This window comes from Lonchura striata, chromosome 5, assembly GCF_046129695.1.
Source record: "Lonchura striata isolate bLonStr1 chromosome 5, bLonStr1.mat, whole genome shotgun sequence".
Classification (NCBI taxonomy): domain Eukaryota; kingdom Metazoa; phylum Chordata; class Aves; order Passeriformes; family Estrildidae; genus Lonchura; species Lonchura striata.
This window is the reverse complement of record NC_134607.1, coordinates 43,177,728-43,204,568: the sequence shown is the minus strand read 5'-3', so window position 1 is coordinate 43,204,568 and position 26,841 is coordinate 43,177,728. Positions and strand designations below refer to the sequence as shown.

General features: G+C 38.8%; 1 protein-coding gene across 3 annotated transcripts in view; it reads right to left on the bottom strand.

The window, feature by feature from the left end:
• The window catches only part of MSRB3 (methionine sulfoxide reductase B3), a 79,064-nt gene that overhangs the window by 10,220 nt on the left and 42,003 nt on the right, over window positions 1–26,841 (bottom strand). For all 3 annotated transcript variants that reach the window (XM_021547365.3, XM_031507898.2, XM_021547366.2), the window contains exon 5: window positions 23,160–23,188. In XM_021547365.3, the coding sequence (XP_021403040.3) occupies window positions 23,160–23,188 (29 nt within the window). The remainder of the gene's footprint in view (window positions 1–23,159; window positions 23,189–26,841) is intronic.

Genomic DNA, 26,841 nt, shown 5'->3' with positions numbered 1-26,841 from the left:
TCTCCACAGTGTGTATTTTTAACTCCCTGCCAAGCTATCTCTTCTCAAGTTACGTGGCAAGCCAGGCATCAGCATTCCCAGGACAAACTACTAACTCTGTGAGGGTTAACTGAAAACTGAGCAAACCTTGGAACAGAAAATGTCCTGAAGGGCACAGTGACACACACTGTCATTCTGATGACCCTGAAAGGAAGATGAGTGAACTGCTCATTGTGTTGATGAGCCAGACTGACCAGAAAATCAATCCCCTTTTGCGGTCTCATTTCTTCTCTAGAGGTGGAATGGAAAACCCATCTGATAGTTTGCTAAGCCTTCTTGCACCATTTTGTCTACTTCAAAAGCTGTCAGGAGTAAGCTGTAGCAGGAGTAGTCTGCTTGCCTGTATATCAGGCACCTCCCAGTGGTGTAGAAAGCTAGCCTTAAAGCTGCTGTCTATATAAGTGGTAAATGGCCCAGCAGTGGCCTCCACTCAGCAGGCCCCAGGCCACTTCACCTGTCTCCCTGGCTGCAGCCCCTCCACTCCTGCCCTCCTGCCTCCTTCCTGCTGTAAGACTGCAAAATATTTGGCTACCTTTACATTTTAGGCTGGTCTAAGCTGCCTGTTAAATCTTCAGCTCACCTTTGAAGGCTATCTGGCTACTTGTTAAGGGCATGCTTCTGCAGGGATGGGGATGAAGATGGATCTCTTGTGCTTCTGCTAAGCTGAGAGAAACAGTAACCCTTATCACTGCAGAGGCTGAGTGCTGGTGGAGACCTTTTGCAAACCCAGGTTCCAAGACTCAGCCCTCCTTGGGTTATGGCCTTCTGTCAAGTCTAGCCCATATCTGATGGGCAGCAGGAGCCAGGTCATCTTTTGAAGGACGGTTAAACATACCAGCTAGGAAGAAAGGAAAGGGGCAAAGAGTAATTGCAAGAGAGAAGATGAGGGTGCGAGAAGTTTCCCAGATGAATGAACAATTCAAATGATATTCACACTTTTGTGTGTGTGAACAGCAACTAAGATTTGTGAATACATTTATCCTTGAATGCGAAGTTTAGTTTGAGGGGCAATATGACACAGTAATCGCCAGCAATTTTTATTGCATTATAGACATTTAAAATGGGTTCATTCTTAGATTCACAGCCACTTTGCATCACACTGGCAATATAAAGAGGATTTAAAATAGGAGTCTGTCGTGTTTGTGTTCACTCCAACAACCCTTTGCATGGGAGTCAGGCCACTTTGTCCTAAGGGCCAGTTTCTGGTAAGTTAATAGCAAGCCACAAAAGATGAGTAGTTTTTCAAATATACACCAATTATCATTTCTTAGATCTAAAATACACTAAATAAAGCAAGGAAACTTACTTCTGTCAAGTATTTAAGTGAAAAGCATTTGCAAACTGAACATTAGCGATCGATCTTTTCTGCTCCATCCTGCATGAGTAACAGAGAGTCACACATAGAGTCATGTCCTACTCTTTCTCTTTCTAGGACATCTCCCAAGTATTTTGTAAAAACTGTGCAGCATTTCCAAAATTCACTCTACATGCCCTCACCAAAACTAAATCTTTTGGTTTTTATAATGGTCCCTGTTCTGGAAAAGAGGAGACAGTAGTTTATGCCTCTTCATCAAAGAATGCTTTCTTGCCTGATACTGACCTGGGCAGCAACACAGAAGGACAGAAAGGAAGAGAAATATTGAGTCTGGTAACCAGTGTTGGATGCTGCTTTTGCCACTCTGGGCAGAGGGCTTAAAATCATTCAGAAGAGGCCATCTTCTTTCTCACTTCCAGACCTCCTATTCCAGGTACTTGATAGAGTCTGTATTTCTAATAAGCTACCCACTGTGGGCACCTATACAGGCAGCTGGCAAAGGGTGGGTACAAGGACAACACAGCTGCAAGCACACAGCAGTCCCAGACAGCTGACAAAATGAACAATCAAACTGAGATGCCAAAGTAGTTATAATGCCACAGGAAGCCAGCAAGCACAGTGTGCCCATAGTCCAGCCCCCATTTTGCGTTCCTTGTACAAATATGAAACCCCAGCAGGAGCAGATTGTTTCTTTCACATCAATCCAGAAAGCTCCAAAGACCCTTATCTTGTGGGCTCCAGGATTCTTTCTTGGGGCAATTCTGACCTCATGCAAAAAAAAAGAAAGACATTTTGTTTTCATAAGCTTTTGGAAAATCGTCCAGCTGCTGAATGATTGATCAGTTTTAGAAGCATCTCGAACCTCCTTCCAGTTTTGGAACTTTGCACACATTTTATTGTAGTTCTCCAACTTCCTAGTAGATGGATACAAGCAGTTAGACATCTAACTGTTAGAATGTGTCTCTATAATTATTTGCAGAAGCAAAATGGCAGGTTGCTTTTGAAAATCAGCCCTGCTAGGCTATTTTTTCCCCTATCCTTAACTAATACACCTTTTGACATTTTTTTGAACAGCACAACTGCAATCCCAAAGCATGTTAAACTCTGACATAATTCCCATTTTGTACACCTGCTGACTGGAGAATTCCAGTTTCTCAATAACTGTGATGTCCGTAGTTGTTTTTCATTTTAGATCCCTAGGAGATTAAACCCAACCTGCATTTTATCATTCTTTGCTGTAATTATTCCAAGCATTTACTTCAGTGAGTTATTTACAGATGGAGAAGTAGGGGGAGATGGAAGATGTTAGAACTACCAAATGGCACCAGATGTAAAGAGGACCTTGACCTGAAAAATACCTTGTTTCTCTGATGTGCTGTATTTTTAGAATTCTGATTCCCTTTTAACCTAATGTGGATTAATGAAAACCCAAAGGCTTTTTAAGGTAGAGTTTCATCATTTATCTTCACTTAGAAACCATGTCTGTGTAAAAAAATAAAGTGTATTAGGATTTTAAAAAAGGTAATAAAGCTTCTGCTTTGAAACTGCTGTAAAGCTGAAGGGCTTTCACTTTTTTCTTTCTCAAAGGTTTATTGAAACAGAATCTGAAAGACATAGGCATCCACAGCTGTAACTTCTCACATAAAAGTTTAATGTAGAACTACAAAGTGACATGTTGCTATTATGCAGGGTGCCTGTACAGATATAGGTTTGTTTTTTTTTTTTGGCTAGCACAGAACATCCTGGGTTATTTTTCTTAATATCTTCATGATGATGAATGAATAATGAATATTCTTACTTACAAGTATTTTACTGTGAGGTAACACTTCTTTCTGTGGAGGTTAATGTAATTTATCCAAATGTAGCTAGAAACAGAATCAGGCACTGAAACATTCTTGTTTACCAGCAAACAGCTTTACCTTAGATATGTATTTCAAAGGAAAAAAAAATGGCCATCCCTTTCCAGCAGCATCAGATACAAGAAGGACAACACAGTACTGCTTTTCAACAGACCACACCAAAAAAAGCATCAGAGTGGTAGCTAGGCATGGGTTGAAGGGAACAACACAAAGACAAAATGAAACTTCGTTTTGGAAGAAAAAGTAAAGAGGGCGCTTCTTTCTGATACTACCTGTTTCTAACAGCAAAGTTGGGCTATTGCAGCAGGCAAATACTGTGCTGCTTGAATAGTGTGGGAAGGGAATTTTTCAAAACACTGAACTTCTAATAGCAGCTTTTATGAGACAATTGCCATCTGTTTTTTTCTTTATGTTTCTCACTTGGGAAATAAAAAAAAAGTGAAAGCCATAAATAAAGGTGGTATTTGTTTTCTTCCTTTACAGCACTCTGAGCATCCAAACAACTTACCATGAAAGAGCATATGCAATCCAGATTTATTTCCTTGTTAGTGGGAGGAGGTTATATTTGTTTAAAATGATTGTTAAGGGAGATCTGAAACTTAGCGTCTACAATTTCATTTGACATCTGAATTTTTCAGAACAAGAGTGCCCCTGATGTCTCTTGAGCAATAAAAGCATGGGGCCTACTCTCTTTAGCAATTAATAACTCTATCACAATACTGCTCTTGCCCTAGCTGCTTCCTTTGTGCTTTCACTGTGGTCTAAAATACTGATAAATACAAGCTGGTTCTTTTAGAGTCTTCCTCTGTAGTATTCAACATCTTAAATGTACAAGCCACTGCCTACAGGTAAGCAGGAGCTAGGATCTTCTTCATGTCTTCTTACAGAGATTGAGTTACTAATGGTTTCTTTCTTGGTTCAGGTTCAACAAAACTACTGAACCACTTCCTCCCAAAGGACAGGTTTCTCCCCTCATCTGAATAGTGTCTCTTGTTACTTTAAATCATGGCTAATGTTTTTAAAAATATATCTTACACATAAGTCAGCTGTAGATCTTCAGCATCAAAGGAGCCAAACAGAACTGTGTGAAGCAGTGTAACCTTAAGCTATAATTTTAAAATGCCATCACGAAATCTCTCAAATAGTTTTTAAAATTTACTGTTGACCTAATAACCTCAGTCCATAATATTCAACTTCAAATAGTTGATTTTGTTTTCCCTCCAAAAGCAGTATTGGTAAAGCAAATGTATATATTGCAAAGTATCTTAAAATTTGTATATCAATGAGTTATCTGTGCAACTCACTAAAATAGCTAAAGATTTCATACAGGATGAATAAATCAGGATAGTAGTAGAGCTGGCAGGCCTTAGATGGAAGTGATTTGATAAAATTGGAATTCTAATGCAATATGTTCACAAAGAGAAAGTTAAAAAAAACCCCAGCAAATGCAACCTTGTAATAATCAACATCTGGCACTGAAATGAACAGCAGTCACAGACAAAATACATATTTGAAAAATTTGTCATGGTGTCTTTCAAGTAATGAACATCCACAAATTGTTTGTTGAAATATTTTCCTTTTAGTATTGTTATGCATGTCTGGGAAATAAAGTTTGTAAACAACAGCCAGAACTCAGCTGCACCCTTAAAATTGAAACTACAGAGGTAACTGAATTAATTTTAAGTCCAAAAAAACCCAAAGCCTCTACTGTCTTCCTTTTGCATCTATATTCCTTCTATGAATCTCCTTCACTAGTGCCTCCAGTATTGAATGCTCTAGCAGACAAGCACCCTCCTCATTCCAGCTGAACAAACAGATTCTCATCTCGAATGTAAAGTTATAATTTAATATACTTTTACCTTGAAACAAGGGAAAGTGCTACTACACTGATTAAAACAAACAACCTCCCCCCACCCAAACAACAATAAAAAAGACAAAGACTCCCTTTCTTCCATTTACTTTATTAAAGGAGATATCTGAGTGAGGCAACTTGGTCACAAACTAAAAACTGACATAATTTTCTTGGCTATGAAAGAGAGCTTTTGTTAGGACTGGGGCAAAATCCTGGGGCAGTTAACTGATGGCAATGCTTGATGCCAAAGGTTGACAGAATGGAGCATTGAAAGCAGAGTGAAGACAGAGTTTCAAACCACCAGGTCTCCAAGGGCCATTTGGCCATAGTACAGGACTCTGCAGGAGGAGGATATGGAGATGTGGAGCATGGCTCTTTCTCATGCCACTGTGGACAGCAAAACCCTTCTCTTTTCCTAATATTACATTTTATCCACAAAGTTAGTCCTTAAGATTGATACATTTCTAGACCAGGATTTTTATCACACTGCAGGAATATCTCAACATGAACTACACGCTCATCAAGCCCTGCAAGGAACCTAGCCTTGAAGCCCTGCTACTCATGGTGAGTGCAAGATCTACTCACTGCAGTTTTCTGAAGACTTCTGAGGTAGTTCTGCCACCCTAGGCCTCAGGGTAACTTTACATTACCCTTTACTTAAGACTTTGTCTCTGCAACACACAGTTGAACACTATGCTGCATGAATAAAAGAATGCAAAAGCCACAGGCACTACATAAAATCCTAAAAGACAAAAAAAAAAAAATTTGCAGGGTTAGATTGTTTAGAGTTGCTGTTGGTTTGGAGAGAGGTTTAAATCTTTTTAACAACCTCCTATGCAAACAAAAAGAGGTAGGTAATAACGTGTACTAAAAAATAAAGACCTTTCTTCACAGAAAACCCTGGCAAAAACAATATACATGTGCACACACACTCACACATGGTCCTTTTAAGTTTTCTGAAGAAAACTTTGAAAAGAAAACCCTGTAAATATTGAAATGGAAAAGTTAATATTTCTGATTGTAATGTTCGCCTTTCATTTTCTGTTACAGTTTCTAGAGCAAAGCATGCCCTTTTTCCTAAACAGTACATTTTCTTTCAAGGTTCTAAAAGGAAACCATTTCACAGCCATACAATGTCATCAGTAACACAATCCATGGAAAGAAAGCTGCTGTACAGATCAGCTCAGCACAGGTCTCTTATTCTCCTTTGTGCCTGTGCAATTCCTTTCATGACTATGTCTTTTATGTCTTCTTTTCCTTCTCCATTATCATTCTATTATATTTTTAGTCAAATAAATTATTTAAATAAAACATAAATACCATACACTAAATGTTCAAGACATGAAAGCAACTTCCAAGGTAAGCGATATACATTTGTAATTAGGCACAGTGCAAATGTTCACAGTGCAAGCCAATTATACTCACTATGTGTTTTCACAGACAAATAATACTGGTTTATAAACATACAACTCACTTCAGGGTCTTGTTTTGTTTTACGATATTCTAGGTAAAGAAATACATACAAAGGAGTAATTTGCTTAGAAAATAAACCTGTTGCAATAAACAAGAAGAGAAATAAAAGATACAGAGTAGCAGCAAAAAAAAAAAAAAAAAAAAAAAAAGGGCTCCTATACAGAGGAAAACTGAAGAGGCAAGATGCTAAGGAGTGGACAGGCAGCATAGTGCCTCTCATTGAGGCATTCAAGTAACTCAAAGAAAACTCTGTACTCATACGGATTTGCCTTTACTACATGGTGCTTCCCTCAACGTCAGGCTAACTGTAGCAGCTTGCCATTCACAACATCAGCTATGGATGCTCTTTGGATAGTCTTCTCTCTAACGCTGGTTAGTATTTGTTTCCCTCCGGTGGGAGGGGCACACACATCCTGACGTGCCGGTGCCCCTGCTGTGCCCGGGCCCTCGCCCAGGCCGTGTAACCTCCCCGCCGGTGCCCGTGCCCGCGGTCCCTTCCCGCGGCCGCCGGGAAGGCACCGGGGCCGGCACAGGCACGGCGGGGACACAAGCTCCCGGCCCCTCGGCGGCGGCCGCCTGCAGGCAGCGGGAGCCCGGGAGGCTCGGCACAGCGTATGGCCTTGTTCTTGTCTCCACCTGCCGATCCCATACGCGAATGTACTCGGGGGAAAACAACCTCAGGCTAGACAGACAGACAGACAGACAGACACGGGTCGCTGGTCATACAGTCGTATTTCAGGGCTGTTCCTGCGCAGTCACCGTTACCCGGGAGAGGAGACAGGACACGGACGCCACAAGGGGTGACCAGGTTTCTTTCCGCTTTCCCTCTCAGACTCTGGCAGACGGGCCGGGTGCCGTTCCGCCGCCTGCTCGCCCTGGTCAGAGCCGTTCTGGGTGCCGCCGAGCCGCGCCGGGAGGGCAGCGCAGGCAGGCGCAGCCCTGTGCAGGCAGCCGAGGTGGCACTGCAGTCACCCGGTACATTTCTGGAGCTAATGTGTCAAAAAGCATCACCTTCAGTTCGCTGAACCCTTCAAAAGAAGCACACACCAGGGCTCCAGCCTAACCTAGCTCTCGGAAAGAAGTAAAATAAAAGACAGGGAAGGGATATACAAAGGCATCTCTCATCAGCTGGCTAAATGGCCAGATATACCCGTAACCTTTGCTTCTCTGCTTTATAGCAAGGGAGTGATGAAAACCCGATGGGACAGCATGCAGGCTGCGCTTTGAGCCACCGGGGTGCATTTTGGAATTGGACAAACATTCTGAAGTGGACACCTGGGAAGGGCATGGGCAGCAAGGGGAAATACTGTCAGGAAAGGAAGAGTTTAAAACTCCTAAGAGAATTTCTGACTACAATTTTAAGAGATGAAGTGCTGGCACAGATCAGTTTTTCTGAAAAGCAGGAACCGAGCTCGGAGCTGGCTCCTGATCTGCTGTTTGACGACCTCAGAAGCAGAGCAATTTAGACAGCAACTTCTTCAAGGAGTCCAGCTCAAACTACAAGGATGTAAAATTCCAGTCAGACACAGGAAATTCTTGGGGCAATTCAAGAATTTTATGAGTCAGAAGATAAAAATCCCTCTGAATACCTAAACTAATCTAATGAAGTAGTCACCAGGAGAGGAGTGTGGTGAATCTGCATGTCAGGAAGGACAAATTTAAACAAACAGGAAATTGAATAACCTGAAGCTGTTTTCATTTTTACTCCCGGTGCTCCACTTCTATTTTTTTTTAAGGTGCAAACCGAGTTGATGGCTGCAAAAGCTGAGGGGACTTTTTCATTTTAAAGGAAGTCTCAATTTAAAAGAAATTAATTACCTGGCTTCCTTTTGGAAAGGTGGTAAGTTGTTTATTTGTGATTCATTATTTGCACTATTGTAGACCCTTCAGGGCCAAATGTAATTAGCCACTGCAAAGGAATGAAGGGAAAATCATTGATGTAAAGTTCATAACTGAGCATTTAGCTTTTTCCCTGGGAAGCAGAAGTGAAGTTAAATTCTTCCTATCAGATATTTTACCTATGCTAGTAACCAGAGGGTTCAGTTCCAAAATGATACATGTGGTCCAGGTTAATATTGAGGTGCATACTTAGATTTTGACTTAGAAAAGTTGACAGAGAGGTTTCCAGAGAGATCCTCATGTCTAGAAAGTTCTAAACTTTAGGTAAATGAAATTTTAAGACTATCTGTATAAAGTGGTATTATACAGAATGTTACCTCCCCTGTGCTAGGGAACTATACATTGTCTAGACTCAAAAAAGAAGTAGTTTACAATTGAATAGTATTGCATCCAAAATGCCTTTTATCAGAAGTGAGGAGCTTTTTCAGTTCATAACATTTTCATTTAAAATTCTCTCATTTAGGAAATGAAATTAATTCTAGCAAATTGCACTTTGCAACTATCATGTTAGAATTTTAGGAATAAAATTACAAAGATTGACACTATTCTCATAATGTTTGTGTAATAAAGTTGAGCTTGCATTAAAGCCTTTTTGTTATCTCAAGTTTGCCTCAGTTTCAAGGAAGTAAACATACAGAGAAGCTGGATTTTTTTGCTTTATTTAATGAGGTCTGTGATTTCAAACCTCTTCTCTTCCAGAAGAGACAAAAAGGAAAATTCTCTGTAAACAAGCTTTCCTCCAAAATGGCTCTTGGGTTGACTAAAATGTTTCATTACACAAAGAGTTCATTATATGAAAACAAAACCACTACATTTTAATTTTGATTTTCCCATTTCATTTTATATTTTATACTAAAAATTGCAGATAAAAAGTTGTGATTAAATAATTTTGAGATGAAAAATGAAACCTGCTTCCTCAAAAGACAAGCCACTCGTCTCTCAGCTTCTACAGTCTGATGTGCTGCAGTAGGCAATGTGTTAGGCATAGGTTGAACTGACTGCAAACTGCTTTTATATAAATTTAGAACACGTCTTTCTTTTCTCTCTGAACTGCCTGTCTGGATCCTCCTATTTGGGGTTGATTCTGGACTCCACTTAAAATACAAATTGTTTATATTAAATAGACAAGAGAATGTGTGATGTATTTTAACTGTCAAAAGTGTTGTGAACAGCAGCAGCTGGAAGAGAAATGTTTAATTCATTCCGTTACCCTCAAGCTTTTTAGAATCCTGTATCAGCACCTACATCTTAGTCTTGCAGGCAAAGAAAACAGGGTATGAACGGGTGGTAGCACTGCAAAACTTATTCTACAGGGGAAGAAATCCAAGGGGCACTGAAAAGCCATAACATTGTCATTATTACGTCAAACTAAAGTATCACTAAATCTACAACAGCATTGATGCATCTGTGAAAGCTGTGCACGTTTTTGTGTGGAACAGTTCACATATTATGGCTTGTTTCTTGTGCTGGTTTACTCACACTTGGCTGATGCCAGAGATACTATGCAGATAGTGATAGTGGATGGGAGATACTACTCAAACTATTCACTATGTGATACTACTAAAAAAGTACTCTTAAATCTTCTGGACATGGGGTCAGCAGCCTGTGTGAAGTTGTGAGGAAGAATAAGTTTCTGCCCCCATGCAATTTATTCTGACAGGGCACCTCAGACATGATTGGGACAGTTCCTCCACCATAAGTGTTGCAGCACAAGCTTTTGGTGGGACCAAAAACAAGCATGAGTTGTTACTTAAGACAGCTTAATAAAGGCCTTGCTAAGTATCAAGATCAAGTTATTTTCAACCTTTCAAATTTTCAAAAGCAGAAAAGCATCTGACCACATTTATACTATTTTGTGTATTTCCTTAAGAAAACCTTCTAAGTAGAACAGCAAATTAGCTGCACATAGAAAAATGATTATTCTAGTCTCTGAAAACATTAGGTAAAGAGATGCAGGAGCTTGTGCAAACTTCTTTAGTGCAGGTTTTCTTGGTTTTTCAGGCCTGACTTCTGCAACGTGGTTTGGTTTTTTCTGGGATTTTTCGGTGGGTTTTTTTTTTTTTTTTTTTTTTATGTCACATTTACAGGACCAATTTGGCATGCTCGGGGAAAGGAACACTGCCTTTGTTCATCCCATCAGTCTTTCACTTGTCCAATTGCCACGGCTGTATTAGTAGGAAAAATAGACCTAACGAGCTGTAAAATAATGCTCTACATTCAAAACTTGAGCGCTGTAGCTCATTTCACTTTAATATTTACTCCAAAAGTAAACTGCTGAAACCTTGCATAAATGGTGCCAAATGAGTTTGCAAAGTATTCTAAACGCACCGAAGTTAAGTCGATTAACACCTCATACACACAGTTGTTTATTTGGTTCCGTACTACCAAAACTTCTGCCAGGAGAACGCTGCTATGAAGCAAGAGAGGAGATAATGTAGGGCAAGCCTGAGTGGAAGAATTCTTAACAAAACAGCAGTTAGGCAGCAGAAACATCATCCACACCAAGCAAAAATACTTAAGTTGAAAAAGTGGCTGGAGGTAGAGATTTTAATTTGATTTAATGCTTTTTATACCCTATGCTTACCATTTCTCATTGTCAGCCCTTCCACTTTGTTTCTTCTATTCATTAGATTTTTCTTACACTAGTTCTTTCTTCCCTTTTTCACTCAAAAAGGCAGCAGACTGGGTGTTTGAGCTTCCTCTCAAGCAGTGTGTGCTTGGGAATAAGACATCAAGGATCTGTAGCCTTGATTTGCCCTTGGAAGGAGCTGTATAGAGACTTTGTTCGGGTTTGAGAGATGAGTTTGTGGTTTCTTCTTAAAGGAAAGTTCTACAAACACTCTCACCAGAGAAGGCAAAATACAAGATCTTGACAAGGGCTCAGTAGGAAACGCTGATTTTTAAACAAAAGGAACAGCTTACTTGCTGGCAGCAAGCTTTTTTAAAGGGATGTCTTTCACCAAAGACACTCTCAACAAAGGACAGTCAGTAACCTGCTATTCAGGAGGGCCCATGTAGATGCATGGGAGGTTCTGTTCTAAACTTCAAATATTCTATATCCAAAGTGGAGAAGCTTTACAGGACAGACTTAGGTGTCATAGGGTGTCATATCAGCTTCTTTCTCTTTCCCCTGCCCTCAGTTGACTTACTCCTGATGCTTCCTCAGTGTTTACCCGCTCAGATGCTTATTCATTTGTGGGGGAGAAGTTTATTTCACTAATCCAGAAGAAAACTATTCAACTTTTTTTCTGGGCTAACAAGCTCTATCTGTTAAGTAAGAGGTTAAACAACCATTGGAGGCAACAGGAGGTGGAAGGTGAGAAAACAGGGCAAGGACTGCAAGGATGACTTACTGTGATGTCCCTGACTGATAAAAATTCTACTGTTAGAATAAACTAAACCTCTGAACTCAGCTTTGACAATACATCTATGCACTAATATCACAGAAACATGATTATAATCTGACCACACAAGCAACAGATTTGACTAGAAGGCTGCTGAGGTCAGGGCCTTTATAATTCAAATAAGCCTGCAATCCTTCAGTTCCAAAGATCTCCTCTGTCTCAGCATTACAAAAGGCAAAGTACGTGAATTTAGAACTTAAATTACCTGGGCTGTATCTTTTCAAAGTGAGCAGGTAGCAGAGGATGCACTTCTCTGGAAAGGGACTGAAATACACTGTACTTTTCATTCCCCAAACATGGTGTGAGCTCTTAAAAAACAGATAAGAAAATCTGAAAAGTTACATTATGTCAGTTCCCAACCCTATCTTAGGTATAACAAAGTCTACCCTTTGACACCAAGCTCCTCCAGTACTGATCAAACCCTATTCAACAAACTCAGACTTTTAAAAAATACTTCATAACTCCCTACAAGTACACTCTCTGTTTATGTAACTACTGAGAGGTCAAAGGGGATTTAGCCACATTGCAACAATGGAAGTTGCAGGGACAGGGAAAGACTGGAATGCCAGAGATTGCTGGCTCTTCCCTCTGTACCTTTCACGTCTTCATGAGATTGCAACCAAAAAAACATGCATTCTGGCTGTAGGGCACTCTTAGCCTTAGGGAAAAAAAAAAAAAATCTGTTTTCAGTTGCCTAGAAGGGATTGTTCTAAGCCCAAACCTCCACTGAAGTGTAAAGGGTGTCCAGTAGCCTGACTGGTTTGCAGTCACACCAAAAATTTTTTATGTGCACTATAACTTCTTCCCAGCTCCCCAGGAAACTGCAGCATACCCATGGTTTTAAATGCTCATGCTGTAATTGTATCACTTCAGGTGTTCTCAATAGGATTCTTTCCTGTAAAGAAACTAAAGAAGTAAAATACTGTCGAAACTGCTGCAGGAAGAGAACGGACCCAACAGCACTGTCAGTGGCTGACAAATGACTTGGTTCCCATGCCAAAAGCAACAGCCCATAGAGCAGCTCACTGAAAACCCAAACAAGCCTTGCAGCTTCTGGCTTTAGAGCAACAGCTAGAGGACCTGAGGACCTCTGACCCACGTTCCGAAATCGACCTTATAAATGTACTTCCCTCCCCTGCAGGCAGCTTAATGACCTGTACAGGCCGTATCTGACATCAGCTTCAGAGCCTCACCTTCACCCTCATCAAAATTTTTTGGCATGAAACAAGATGGTGCTTCATTTCCACAAGGCACCATCCCATTGGTGCATTTTTGAGGGAGGAGGTGGAGTGAGGAGGAAGAAGCCTCAGTAGCAAAATTTCCTATGCTCAACCTTTATTTTTCAGTGTTCAGCACTACTGTCACTAAGTGTAATATTTGTTTCATACTGCTACTCTTAACAAATTTTTAAATCTACACCCTAAGAAATGTTAAGTCTAAAATACTTGCAAAACTATGAGTTGTTTTCTTGAAAGGCCTGAAACAAAGTGATCACCCTTTGGAGAGCTGTTTGTGCAATGACTGATCATCTCTATTGTTGACATTCCCAGGGGTCACAGAGGGGTTCAGTTGCATTGTACCAGGGCAGAACAGAAAAGAAAGGCTGTCAGCCTTCAACAGCTGGATGACTGTACAATCTAGGAAGCCAACCTGTGGGTGCCAGTTATTAAGCATCCAGATAATTGGGGCCTGAGTTGTAAGTTGATGGTAGGTTTGGGTTTTCGTTTGTTTTTGTTTCTTTCTACAATAATAATAGTGCCTTAAACCAGAGTCTAGATGTCTCAAAAACTTTCTGAAAAATTCTTAAATTCTGTAAAAATAAATGTTTAAATTTTTAATGAATTTTTGTAAAAACTGGAAAAGTTAGAGAATTTGTATAAAAATAAAATAGCTCAACTGTTTTCCACTCTTCATTTTTCAAGCATATAATGCAAGTTTTTGTTTGAAATGGTTCCTTTCCAATATCAATGTATGTTAAAAAAAACATAGTGGTACATACCCTGCCCCAGTTCAATACATAGGAAAAAACCAAAATCTTTTCCTTCAGATCGCCAGTTTAAAACAAATCCCCATGTTTGCATATACAAGTTTAGTCCCCAAATAAAAAAATCTCACAGATCTAGCTCTGGCCACCCCACCCTCTGTTTGAACATTTTACCTCTTTCTACAGTAAGAACATATAGCAAGGACTTTGCATCTATCTAAATATGTGAACTGGGTGAGCAGGACAAGCAATAATTTAATATGCAGCTTTGTACTAGCATATCTTTCTACTCTCCCTGCATTTAACAATCTACTTTCCTGTGCTCATTCCATGCAACTATTTTTCTTATTTTTTTCTTCACTAATCTTTATCAGATCATTTAAATATTTGCATAAGCTTCAGTAAGAAAGGCTTGTTTTGTGAGAGGGTGACATTCTTCACTCTTGCTTTGAATTTTTTTTAAATACCTGGTATCACTTCTGTAACTCTAATTCCCCATCATTCATTAGTTATAAAACAGACCTGCACAAATAAACCATATAATTGAACTAATGAGATATGGGTGATACATTTCGGTAAATACAGCCTGAATGAAAGGTAGAATGTCTGCATAACTTAGATAATCTTATTCTTTATATTGCAGTGAAGATGACACTGCATGCCCTACATGTATTAATCTCCATTAATTCAGTGAACACTCTGCCTTATTCTTCCAGCAGTTAACAGAGTACCTTTGTGTTATTAAATTTGAAGTAACACAGTCTCATCCAATGTCAAAGCAGAACTGACCAACATAAATTCAGTTTGCCAGTCTTAATACTATCATGACCTAAAGTACAGTTCTGACAGTAGTCTTTCATTCAGGTCTTTCTCACTGTACCTGAAAGCAGGGAGTGCTTTCATTACAGTGAAACACTGCATCTTCCTTTCTTGCATTTTAAAGTTCTTTCAAGAACACTAATGCTTTCAACACAGTACTTTATGCAGCAGATTTTTTTATTCACAAGAACATTTTTTTGCCACTTTTCAACCTAAATATATCTTAAGTGGTTTCCAGATATTCTATTGGTGCTGAGCATTGACATTGCAAATCCCACTCCTCTTTGATTCAGTATTCCTGGAACTCCATTTAAATCCCTTCTAGTTTGTGTGACAGAGAAAAAAATCACTGACTGAAGGGGAGATAATAGTATGGAAGTGAGTATGTGAGTACTTTCAAAATCCCTAAATCTTAAGGTAAACACTTTTAAAATGATAATATAAAACAGAATTCTGTTCTCATGACCACCTCCTTGAAAAGTAAGAGGCAAAACCAGAATGGTTTTAAATGTTATTTTTTCAAAAGTACACCCATTTTCATATTTGCATTTATTGTGTCAGCCTTCCTTAGCTCGGTTAGAGCAGTTAACAGAATAAAAGACTTTGACTTTCTAAGTTTTTCAATAGTGACTTAAAATCAGCAAAATCTCTTCCTACTAAGCTTTCCAAAAATTTCACATGTTTTCTGAAATATGCCAAAGATCAGTTTAATATTTGGGCCTGATTGAAGCTAGATTGAATATTATATATTTTTTATTCACTCTTATTATCCTTAGGCCATATCTCTTTGAGTTACATATCTCTCTTCTGCCTGTGAACACATGAACAGTGGTGAATGATCAATTTGCAAAACATATTTTATCAACTTTTTCACATCTGACAATTCTTACTCATAATTCAAGAAAAAGTTATAAAAATGCAGCAGATCTCTGGGGTAAGCATTACTGGAGACACATAAGCAGATTTGGATTTGTTTAGGAAGGGTAAGATTTAAAAAGGGAAAATGCATCCAAAGAGAAACAGAACTAATCACAGCTAAACTTATCTTTTTCATGAATATACTCCACAAAAGCTCTATGTACAAGAGGTTTACTGACACACCGCAGAAGAACTTGGGAGCAGTTGTGTAGTTCTTCTCTTAAATTTATGATTTTTATCTAAATCTAAGCCTCCACAGCATCAGCCATAGAAGATGACTTGGCGATCCATCCACTCATCCCCAACTCTTGGTACATTTCAGTGATAATCTACTATGACTTTAACCATCAAAGTTACATGCCTAACTCTAAAACTGATGGGCTCTCAAAAGGGTGATTCAGTGTACCCTGAAACAGACTTTTCCAGCAGAAGGGATGAACTCATCTGAAGATGTTAATCTCTTCCAACTGACTTGAGATGAAGCTCAGAGGGCTATGTTAAGGTAGATAGTCACAGTTAGTTAAGATGATCCCACTCCCCTGACATGGTAGTAGCCAGCATAAAATATCCCTCCAAATGAAACACAAACATTTCTCCAGAGACACACAGGGATTGCGTGAAAGCCAGACACAGACCTGAAAAGGATATTATGCAGATAATGAAAGTACTCCCTTTGCTACAACTATGTAAGCTGGGTGAAGAAAGAAAAGGTTAGTGCTAAATTAGGTGCTTCAGTTTTATTCACAATAATCAAGCACTGTGAATATTGATTCTGTGATCTCAATAGGCACAGTGTTTGGATTGGAGTATACAGTCTAAAATTGTTCAGACATCTGGATCATGGCTGATTAAAAGGTTGGGACTGCTTTGTAAAGAACAATTAAGTGAGAAAGACAACTATATACAAAACAATAAATGGAAATTCACCCCCCAGTGGAGAGCAAAGTTGGTAAGCCTCCTGATCCAATCACATAGGGCTACAATTCTTTCCTTTCAGAAATGCTTTCAGGCCTTGTAACCAAATTCACTGCTGTCTGGCGTTAGACCTAATTGTGATGCCCTTACTCACATAAAACTCAGTGCAAATTGTGTCAAACTGGCAGCATTATACCTCATTGGTGTTTTGACTAAGGAATTAATTCTAAACAGATGGTTGCTCATATGTACAGTGGCAGTTGCATTGGTATGACACAAGCTTGTCTACCATTGCATCTTAAAAGCTGTGGTTGCCACTAAATTAAGTCAACAAAAGACAAGTTAATCTTCTTTGCATCATACTCAGATCAACATTAAAGATTGTGATGGTGATCACTGAACATTCCAGTTTGATTAAAAGCAGCTTGTATTTTCACTTTACTTTTAGTACTACAAACACTGAAATTAGTTTTGATAAGAGACTAAAATGTGAAATAGCAAAAGCTGACAGATCTTTCATATGGTTTCTTAACGGTCATAAATTTGCAGCACTACATCAATGAAAGAAAAATATTAAATATTTTAATCTTTATTGAATCTTCTGTCATTAATAATTATCATGCAGCTAGTTTGTACAGTCTTTTTTTTTTTTTCAAATAGCAGATTTATTCTAGTTTCAAGTAATACTGTATGATATCATTCACATCATCCTGTACAAACAAGATGTTAAGTTTTTTTCCCCTCTAACAAATCCAGAGGGAAGAAATAAAAATATCTTGCATCTCATTCAAATTCATAACCCCATAAACTGTGCTAATCAAAAGATTAGCAAGATGTGCTAATCAAAGGATCAGAAGATGCGCTATTTTGGACAACATGCATGCAGCCACAAAAGATACTGTGCTTAATGAAACATTGCCTAAATCTGAAAAGGAAAATGCACTTTGTGGTAGTGAGAAAATAATGAGAACAAGAGTGAACACCTTGACCATAAGGATTCTGTCCTGTTAAATTCATCAAGGAACACAGGCAAAAAACACCCTCATAGTCCTCTGCCTGGTGCGTGGCTGCAGCCTATCCTGTGGATAAGCTGTTGAAGTCCAAGGAGCCATTTGACACATAGTGTATGGGGGTTCCAGTGGGGTACCCACTTGCTCCCTCCTCTTTTACAGAGGCTGATGAGGCTGGTGGTGTGGTACTTGTCCCAGTGGCTTCACATAGCTCTAGATTTCCTTTGAGCTCAGTTTGGTCACAGCAGTGCCAAACACCTCCAGATTGTCACAACTTAAATGATGCCAAGCTTTACAAGTGATACACGAACAGGCGATAATCAGGTATCACACATCAGCACATAGTTCCCTGGGATGTACCAGTGAGATGTCCCAGCCATCTAATACACCAAGTCACATCAGGGCATGGGCCTGAAACATTCACCAAATGGTTCAGTTTGCGTCTGACTAAACGCTCATCTTGCTGCTGAACAAATATAAGAGGTCATGCTCCCCAGCCATTGCATCCTCAACAACCTGCGTGAAGAGTTGTTAATGCCAAGAACAAAATAGCACTGACAAGTAGCAACAAGATAATCTGAGCTGCTGTTCCTGTTTTTGCAGTAACTGTTTCTCACCATCTCTCTGTGCCAGCTCATGCACCTTCTCAAGCCTCCAAGCTGGTGGTGGCCAGAGAGAAGGAGATAATTCCTCTTAGTTGAAAGAGAACCTGAAGAGGTAATTTACCTCATCCAAAAAGCTTTGAAGCATCCCTGTTCTTCAGTATTGCAATTTATTTTGCCACTTTTTACAGATTCTGCAAGAGATCTTTTACATTTAGATCAAATGCTCTGATTGCAGGATGACTGTTGAACCTGCCAATATGATTTTGTTAAGAACACCAAATATCACTTCTCCTCCCTGTTTCTGAAACTACTTAGCCTTCCTAAGAAGAAATTAAGAGCTGCTTGAACACAACCTGGGTGGAGAAGCTAACATCAATAAAATTTAGGAACTTATTTCTTAATCTGTATTTAAACCTTTGATGAGTTAGATCAATGCATGTTTTTACTAAGTACCTCGCTGCTTTGTCAACCTAAGGTATCAGGCAAGTTACATTTCTTTTATGCTTCCCTGGTAGTAAAAGTCAGTGAAAGTTATTCACTTTCAAAATGCCTTTTGGTATCCATTTCTCTCTTGCTTGGGCAGAGGATTCCTTATACTCTTAATAGTCGTACTGATGATTTTCATACAGTGGGACTGATGATAGGCTAGGGAAAATCAGGGCTGATACAGAGAGTTTGGAAAGCCTGTTGCAGAACATCTGGTAATGTAGCCAAGAGGAATTTGTGAAAGGAAAATATCTGATCACCTTATAATTTTGTTCATCTGTTCTCTAGCACCTGTGCTGAATCATGTAGCCTTGCAAGTTAGAACATTGTAGTGGCCACATTAAAGGAAAGATACCAATAAGCACAAGAGGTGAGAAAGGAGAGGATGGGAACCTTGATGGGGATATAGGGGTGGCAGCATTGTGCAGTGCTGAAGACATGGGGGTACACTCATTCTGGTGGATACACTCATTCTGGTGGAAAATGCGATGTGCGGAGAGGAGAAACGACCTTCAGAGTCCCTGGCTGACACTGTGAGTCCAGACAAGGCAAGCAAAAGAAATTCCAATAACTGTTGGGGGCTCCTTGACTTCCTTTGTATTTGACTGCTGAGGCAGCAGGAATCCAACAAAAGCTCATGTGTAGCTGTCCCTCAGGACAGCCTCTAGGTGCATGGGCAGCTATTATATCTTAATTCCTGATACTAATTGGAATGTTTCCAAAGTGCAAGCAGTGACATAAAACCACATGCATTATCTTTATATTTCATTTGATATGTAGGAGCAGGGAGACAGAACAGGTTTTGGACATATGTCTCTTTTTTTGAGAGAAGTGTGAAGCTGGCACAGCAGATGATGGACACAGCTGAAGGCACTGTGTGTCCTTGGGCACTCTTTTTCTTCAGTGCACAGATATGTTTCTACAGCATGGTGCCTCCCTGACTGTCCCTCTTGCACCCTGTGCTCTCTGACTCTACATTCCATGGTCTGAGTAACAGATATACAAAAAAGACTCCACTGGAGTCCTTGCATATTGTCCATTAATTTGTCCTTTCTTTTTAAAACAGAACAAAATGGATTTTTTTTGCCTGTGATTTCACTGTGAACACTTTAACTTGAATATCACATCTCACCTCCACAGTGACATGCAGGATGCAGCAAATATTACAGGAGATGCCCCAAGAAAACTCTAGCTCTCCCAGTAGACAGTACGATATTCATCATTACCATTCCCTGGTGACTAGGGGGCATGCTGTGGCAGTTGTTTGCATTTCTTAGCTTATTTTTGGTATTTAAATCCCACTAAGATGGGATTTAAAGTGTTCAGCAACAACTTTTGAGACCTACAGTTTCATCCTGGTACAGAACAGCACCCTGAAGACCTATTTTTGCTCAAAATTTTAAAAAAGCAAAAATCTATTTATCATTCATCAAATTAATTCCATTAATTATTCCAGTATAATTTTTATATTCTTAAATTATGAAGTCTTCTAACCAAGCACAAAGCACAATAAGCATTTTAGACACTAACAAAATACTGATAATAAGAACAAAATTGTTTCACCTGTGGTTTTTTTGTGGTTTACTTTGTTCTCTAATAAATTGTGAGGAAAAATAAATACTTTTCCTACAACCATTTTTGCTTTCAAGTACTTTGTTAGAAAAAAATCTATTTTCAGTACCAGTAGAATTCATCATATTATGACAGGAAAGCAAAATTATTTCATTTATAAGATCTTGTAACAGCATGAAGCTAACCCCATGGTCTCTGAGACAGAAATTCTGCCAGCTGTAGAATTATAAAGAGTCAGTAGAGAAAAAGAAGTTTCTCAGATGGAGCTGTTAGTCATGATATGAAGAATGTGTGTCCCCTACAGATGTTATAGTTATTTGCATGATAAATCCTGATCATCACCGTAGGAATTTTGCAGCCTTCTTTTAAGTTAATGCTCAAGTTCCAATTAATCTTCTTTTGACAATGTTTGTCTAATATTTCAGTGTTGAACAACATTTCCAGGGTTACATTTGCAGTGAGCCTACTGGGTACTTTAAATGCTGTATTTCTGACTTTGCACTTGCTTCAGAAAGACTTCTTTTAATTCTTCAATGCTTCACAAATATTTCTAGGAAAGACAAGTATAATAAGCATTGATAAATGTTTATTAAGGGCATATCTAGGCTTGCAAGTTAACTGGAATGAACGCTGGAGTTAATTTAGAGCAAGCAATAGTTCTGGAACAACTCCCTGGGAAAAAAAATATGTATTCTATAATAAAATTACCTCATTCTCATGTTCAACACTTGAACTGTTTTGAGTAACATAAGATAAATGAGAACAAAGCATGTTTGTTCCAGTTTGTGGGATCATTACTTTACTTAGGAATGACAGTCTAGGGAATTCAAAATGAAATTAGGCATGTGAAAATACCTTAAGGTGTCTCCAAGAAACTTGAGGTTGCATAAATACAGACTCAGATGCCAGCAGCCCTTTATAAACCAACACTACATTGACAATTGTTAAAGGTCTGTGTAATGCAGAGCATGGTGTTACACAGGGCACTGCACCCCCCCACACAAAATAAGGTTTTTTTTAACAAGGATGCCATTGCCAATACACCTTGAGTGAACAGGGTGCGTTCACTCAGCAGGAGGTCTGGGATAATTGTCTGGTTTGAGAAAATTACAGCAAATTCTTTGGTAGGGAAACAAAACCAGATGTTGCCAGTAGCTTCACTTCTCCTCTGCTCTTACATATTGGGAACAAAAGAAACTTAGAGTCCTTGTGCCATCTGACTGTCATGAGCAGCTTCTTGGTGGAAGAAATGAGTGCTCTCCCTGTAAAGAGAAGGCAGCTGTACCTCTCACCACGATAAGGGGATTTTCAGCCTTGGTGTTGCTTGGTTTTAACATCTACCTTTGTTTGTTAGCCAAAACCTGTGCTGAGAGACACAGCACTGATGAGAACGAGGTGTTAAAACTTAGTAATTCTCTGTTCCAAGTACAGTGTTTGGGGAAAAGATTAAAATGGGGCCAGGAGCCCAGGAGCAGGGCCACACCACAGCTGTAATAGTGCCAAACTTCTACCCTTACCCTAGAAAAAGCCATGCCCCTGCCTTCACTGCCAAGGTGGCAGCAGGCAGAACAGTGTACCTGACAGGAGAACTGCTTCAAAAGAGAGTCAGAAAACTACTTGTAGCTTAAGCCACCAAGCAAACTGAAGCTCTGCAGAGAGCATTTTCCCTTCAGCAGAAAAGCAGACATGCGACATTCTGCTCCACATCCTAGTTTTGGTGACTGCGCTAAAATAAAGGGGGTAATGGCAGAAAATGTGTGAAGCTATCCCTCATGCAATACCTCTGTTTAGTCAAGATCCAAAAATCGATCTTAGCATAGAGTTTATTCAAGAAATATTTAAAGCAAGTAACCTCACAGACTAAAATCATAATAGGAGCAAGATGATGCAAGTATACAAGATGCAGGCATTGGCTTTAAATGCTTCCTGCTGTAGATTTCACTCCCATGTAGTTCCAAAGATAAAATCTAATGTAGAAAGAAAAAGCAATGTAATGCCTCACATTTCAAGCCCACTGGGATAAAGGAACTGGGATAAAAGGAAACGTGCTATTCCATAAACAACCTGATTAATATCCATTGTAAAATTCATAACATTATAAGCAATTATAATCACTGCATTAAGTAAACCATATAGAAGATAACATTGGCCTAAAACCAAAATATCAGGTTTCCTGTTTAAAACAGACTTTTTCATCTTAACAAAAATGTATTTTGAATTACCTTTTCAGGCAATGGACATTTTACCTAGCTTAAGGGTAATAACCTATTCCTAATTTATTATTGCTTCACTTTAGGAAACACCTAGGAATAGTGAACTGAGTAAGTAATAGTCTGGTATTAGGAGATCTGGTTTTGCCTCCAGTTGCTCCCATGTTTGTTGTCCTGTGTTTTTTGTCTTGTTAGATACACATTAACTTGTTAGACTAACCTTCACTTCCCTCCCAGTCCCTCCAACACATTACAGTTCTTTAAAAAGACATCTTGGGAGTGATTGCTTTTTGGTAATCCTCCTCAACTGAGCTCTACAGATTGGTCTGGCATGCACTGTGTACCTACATCTGTCATGAAAATTTGATGACAAATCATGTTTCCTGACAGAGAGGCTGCACTGACTTCAAATTCCCATGAAATGTTTTTGTCCACCATGAAGAAAAACATTCTGCTCTTTTGCAGTGATAATTTTCAAACTACAATCCTCTATTTGCTTTAGTCTGTATTTTCATTTATTTGTATTATAATTTTTCTGGATCAATTAAAGCCTGTTGCAAGATACATCTTCTCTATCATCTTTTGAGAAAATGTAAAGAGACCGGAACTAATGAAAAGAATGAAAGAAAATGTTTCACAGTAACAATGCTGTTTTCAGAGGGTGAGAAATGAGGATCCTTTTTAAGGCTGACCTACCCCAGTTTGTTTAAAACTAAGCTGAACTTGAACTGATAAACTACTCTTTTGAGATTAACCTGAATAGTGTACATTCAGTAAAACACTGTAAATGTAAACATACCTGAATTGGAGTCAAACTTTGTTTCTGACCTGAAAAAGAAAATAAAAAGATCATAAGTTACAAGAACTGCTTTATGCCATAAAAGCCATTTGTCAGACTGATCCCTCCAGCAAATACCATCTTTAACCAGACTGTCTAACTCTGTATATTAACGTTTAATGCATTCAAAGGCCTTTGAATGCAAATAATAACTATTATCTTTAATATGTTACTGTTTTCTGTGCTGTAGTTACAAAAAAGATATTTTAACAGACAAATCACTAAATGAAGAAAATAAAATATAAATCTGAACTAGGATTAAAGTATATACTGTGAATCATAGCATACAGTTGTTTGTATGAATTAAATAGTTTTCATTAATTTTAATTTTTAAAAAGTCATTAGGAGAATTTAATTCATTCATGAATGTTTCCAATCTATTTTTGAAGCAGATACTATTTCATTAATGTCATATGTATTGTATCCAATGATCTGTACTTAATTGTGCAACATCCTAGGAGGTTTTTGTTTGTGTGTGTCTTCAATTTACTCATTCTCCACATAGGAGTAAGTGGTTTGATTTTCTTAAAAGTGGAAAGTGGGGGGGGGTGGGAGAGAAGAAGGGAGCCAGACCTAAATTTTAACTTGTTTTAAAGTCTTTGCAAAAAAGACAATGATGTGTGCATTATGCACCATTAGCTTTGGTCGTGCACTGCAGATTTTTCTCTCTCTAACAAGTAGTGTTTTCTTCTAAGGGCTTAGCACTTAGCAAATGAACCCTATAACCTGTATATTTAATAAAAGGAAGAAAAAATTAGCCCTTGTGGGAACATCATGTTTCAGATATCGGTTAATAATACTTGTAAATGTAGAAGCCTTTGAAGGTCTCAATTCAACTGTGGGAAAACTTAAGTTGGGTAATTACTCAAGATGCTGCTGATGTGCTGTCAAGCAGAATTAACCCTATGACTAGGGCTATCTACACAATCTGCTACAAGACAGCATTGTCTATATTGAGCTCTCAAACCAATTAACAGGCATGTTCCAATCAGATTTATATCACCCACTAGCAATCAGTTGCATGCATGGTCATGGCTGTCACAGCAGGACACAAGGTCTGACCAGCAGGAGACCTGTTAAAGCATGTTACGTTGGCAGCAAAATGCATTTCCCCAGAAATTCTGAGGAGGAAGTACAATGTTGGATCCTTCTACATTGCATCAAGGAAGGGATGTATTTTTGGGAAGTTACAGTCCTTTTTTTCAGAAGCAAATGTCTGAAGCTCAAAAACTAATTGCAGATTTATTTTCAACTTTTATTTTACAAGCTAGTACATGCTGTTACATGTAGATGTCTTTTACATGCACTCTACATTTTTATATAACCTGCACTGTAATTGTATACCAAATATCTATGCTACAGCAAATAAATATAAAACCAATTATAATTTTGAAAATTAACAAGTTCACACTATTAAAGTCATCAGAAAGGAAGCAACTCTCTTCTCGCATCCTGCTCATTCTACACCTTCCTCCAGTGCTCACAATATTTTTTCTTAAATATAACTCTCAGGAGATGAAAAGGTGAGAGGGCAAAGACATATCTTCATAATTAATATTTTTAGTACCACCAAAAGCACTGAACAAAGAAAGCACGTTGCTGACATGCCTTCACAAATATCAGTACCGGTAACTGCCCAGAACACTAGCCCATGCTCAGTTTGGCAGTATAGTTCAATTGGTATTTAGACCAGCAGGAATGAAGTCCCCACCCTGTGCAATGTAGCAACCTGGGGGAAATTCCACTGAGTTAGAATTAAAGCCACTTAGTCAATGTTTTATTTACAATATTCTCCTCAAGCTTTTGTATGCCTACACTATTCTGTCTCACTCATTACAGTATCAGCAACACCTCACTACTACATGGTCAGACACAATGTATGAATCTACCCGCAGCATCTGCACGATCAACTTCTCATTGACCTCGTTGCCTAAATTGTAGATACTCCCTATTAATTGGTCAAACAGAGCTCTTGCTTCTCAGCCTGAATGGTTTGTTATGGACATAGGCTGTGCAATTTGTGGCTTCAACAAACTGGCCCAAGGGCCAAGGTGGCAGAGTGTGCATGGGGAGGAGGGTCACAAGGGTCACTGGGCACTGTAATGAGTACCAAAGCTCCAAACAATCATAAATTACTGGACAACATATCAGAAAACTGATATGGGGGTGATAAATGAATCAAACTTTGTCTGGCAACAGCAGAATAGCTATGAAAGAAAACACAACATGGGAGGTAATACTAGGAGCCATCAAGAGCAGGAGGGTCACCTATGTTATGGTCACCATTTCCCCTTGGGAAAACAATGTAAAATTTAGGACACAGTATTACAGAAACTGTTAGAACTCTTAGTAAAACACAGAAAAAGTGGAGGAAAATAATGAAGCATCTTTGACATTGTAAATAAGCAACAAATGGCAGATGTGAGAGAAGCACTCTGCAAAAACAAAGTCACCTTGGCTACTTGAAAGAATGACAAAGCTTACAGCCATTTTAATGAAAGCAGCATTTTTCTCTTCTTCCAGTATTTATATCTGCTTCTCAACAACATGTTGGATAAAATGTCAGAGACTAATTGCACATAGGTGTTAAAAATGCCCAATTTAAACATGGTCATTAAATGGGATAAAATTAAATACTGAAAGTACATTCCAAAGGGATGTTCTGCTACACACAAAAATATTCACTCTAACTCCTTTATATTTTTAGAACTACATTAATTAGAAGGAAAAAACTCCTCAGTACATTGTTACCATAGTACATATTCTGATATCCAACATAAGCATCCTGCCAGACAAGATGCACATTACATAGCCAGATCCTGATTGTATAAATTGTCTTTTATCATTTATCACAGCCAGAGGAGAACATCCCAACACCACTCCCCACCCTCCCACCCACAAATGAACAGATAATAGCTTTCTGCATATTTTATCTACTTCTGTCTCCTATATAGGAGTATTCTGAAAGCCAGGTAATCATTCATAAATATGTTTTGAAAGGAGTCTGTATGCATGAAGAGGAACAAGAGGGTATTTATAAAGTGCTTTTCATTTCCAGCTTTGATATGGCTCAAATACACACAACACATGGCAGTAAAAACATCAAGTAGGCTCAGCTACCAACAGACCGTATGCAAGGAAGTAGTGAGCTACTGGAAAGATTTAGCTAAGCACAAGTTGCTGCAATACTTGTGAAGATCCCAGAAATAATTAAGTCAAAGACAAACAATAGAATATATGATGGCCATTTTATCTGTACTGCAAAGAGATGCAGGTTTTCAATCTCTTTCTTCTAAAAGACATCGTATATCAGATCTTCAAACTGCCAAGTACTAAGAAAGAGATAAAAATGGAATCATGATAAGCATTATGTGTTCCTATAGTCTGAATTTTTTTCGGTGCCACAAATTACAGTGTCAACAGAGAAACTACTGCTGAAGTTAACAGAGACCTGCTACTTGCAAAGGAAGCAGGCCTTTGTCAAAGAGAGAGGAAGGAAGACTTACTGCAGAACCTCTACTGTTGTGTTAAAACTGTCTTTCCTTTTACTTTTCATGATGAAATATTTAACAAGTTTGTATAGATTTTGTTGAGGGAACATAGGGGACAGCCTTTGGAAGCCCTACAACTCTCTCAGAAAGTA